The sequence below is a fragment of the Battus philenor genome, unplaced genomic scaffold (genome assembly GCF_028537555.1).
Source record: "Battus philenor isolate CCGP_79_NKW_IND1 unplaced genomic scaffold, ilBatPhil1.0.hap1 SCAF_14, whole genome shotgun sequence".
Classification (NCBI taxonomy): domain Eukaryota; kingdom Metazoa; phylum Arthropoda; class Insecta; order Lepidoptera; family Papilionidae; genus Battus; species Battus philenor.
This window is the reverse complement of record NW_027181676.1, coordinates 4,200,056-4,201,675: the sequence shown is the minus strand read 5'-3', so window position 1 is coordinate 4,201,675 and position 1,620 is coordinate 4,200,056. Positions and strand designations below refer to the sequence as shown.

At 46.4% G+C, this 1,620-nt stretch overlaps 1 protein-coding gene across 1 annotated transcript; it reads left to right on the top strand.

The window, feature by feature from the left end:
• Nucleotides 1-752: 752 nt before the first annotated feature.
• Nucleotides 753-1,148, top strand: LOC137918509 (uncharacterized). The gene has a single exon (XM_068761330.1). It carries the CDS (start codon nucleotides 753-755, stop codon nucleotides 1,146-1,148), a length of 396 nt encoding a protein of 131 aa, XP_068617431.1.
• The last annotated feature ends 472 nt before the right edge of the window (nucleotides 1,149-1,620 follow it).

Genomic DNA, 1,620 nt, shown 5'->3' with positions numbered 1-1,620 from the left:
TAAAAACTCCGCCGTGTTGATTGGTGCCGAGAAATGATCCAAAAATTTAACGGAGGTGACTCAAATGCTGTGTTCGACATACTAACGGGTGACGAAAGCTGGATTTACTGTTATGATCCGGAAACCAAAAGACAGTCTGCTCAGTGGGTGTTTCCTTCCGAAGAGTTGCCAACTAAAGTGAAGAGAGGTCGAAGTGTTGGAAAAAAGATGGTGGCCTCGTTCTTCGGAAAGACAGGTCATTACGCGACAGTTGTCTTAGAGGATCAGAAAACGGTTAATGCAGAGTGGTACACTAACAACTGTTTGCCACTTGTCTTGGAAAAAGTTCGAGAGAAACGACCTCGCAGCAGGATCCTCCTTCATCACGACAATGCCTTGTGGGAGTCGTAGATGCGCTAATGTGATGTCTGGATGAATAATTGGTGTAAGATTTTGTGGGCGAGCGGAGCCGACGGGCGAGCCTAGTGTGCCGACGTAGTGCAGTGGGCACGCGCACGCACCGGTGACGCGGGCGCAGACCTTTTGTTTCAAACAACAAAGGCGCAGCTTTGTTCTATTGCCCGCTGTCGCTCGGTCGCGGAGCTCAGTGCGCCCCAAGATCCCACGGCGAATGCACGTTCTTTTTACTCGCCCTCAAGCGTTAACAAATATTTGTTCGTGCGTTAAATAAATTGATAAAGTGTTACAAACATCTTTTAATTACACCCTAACACTTTACTGGTGACCCCGAAACGAACGCAGCAAGTATTAAGATGGAATCCAGAAGCGGTAGTCGAGAGCGCAATGCAGACGGAGCGGTCAGCGTTTTTAAAGTTGGTGTTAAAATACCGCCATTTTGGCCCGAGGAACCAACACTGTGGTTCGCACAAGTGGAAGGCCAATTCCAGGTTTCTGGAATCACATCTGATGCAACAAAATTTTACCATGTGATATCCCAACTGGAACAGCAATATGCCGCTGAGGTGAAAGACATTATAATAGCCCCGCCGCAAGAAAACAAATTCCTCAAGTTGAAAACGGAGCTGATTAAACGGCTGTCAGCCTCCCAGGAAAAGAAGTTAAAGCAGCTGCTTATGCATGAGGAATTAGGTGACCGGAAGCCCTCTCAATTTTTGAGGCACCTACAGACGCATCGGATACATCGATAGGAGCAGCACTTCAGCAAAAATTTGATGACAGTTGGCAACCACTCGCTTTCTTCTCACGACGCTTAACTTCAGCACAGAAGAAATATAGTCCCTACGATCGTGAGCTGTTAGCTATATACGACGCCATCCGCCACTTTCGACATATGATAGAAGCAAGACCATTTACGGTTTATACAGATCACAAACCGTTGACATTTGTGTTTTCCCATAACCGCGAAAAATGTTCCCCCAGGCAGTTCCGGTACCTTGACTACATATCCCAGTTTACAACGGATATCCAATATGTTAAAGGAAGCCAGAATGTCGTAGCGGATGCGCTTTCTCGCATAGAAGAAATTGGAACACAAACGCTGGATTACAAAGCACTCGCCAAAGCACAAGATACAGATCCAGAACTCAAAGAACTGATACAGAGAGGTTCAGCACTCAACTTACAAAAGGTTAAAGCTCCTGATTCCGAGACGTTTGTCTT

What these genes read in the sequence shown, in the direction of transcription:
- LOC137918509 (XM_068761330.1), top strand. Translation starts at nt 753, where the DNA reads ATGGAATCCAGAAGCGGTAGTCGAGAGCGCAATGCAGACGGAGCGGTC.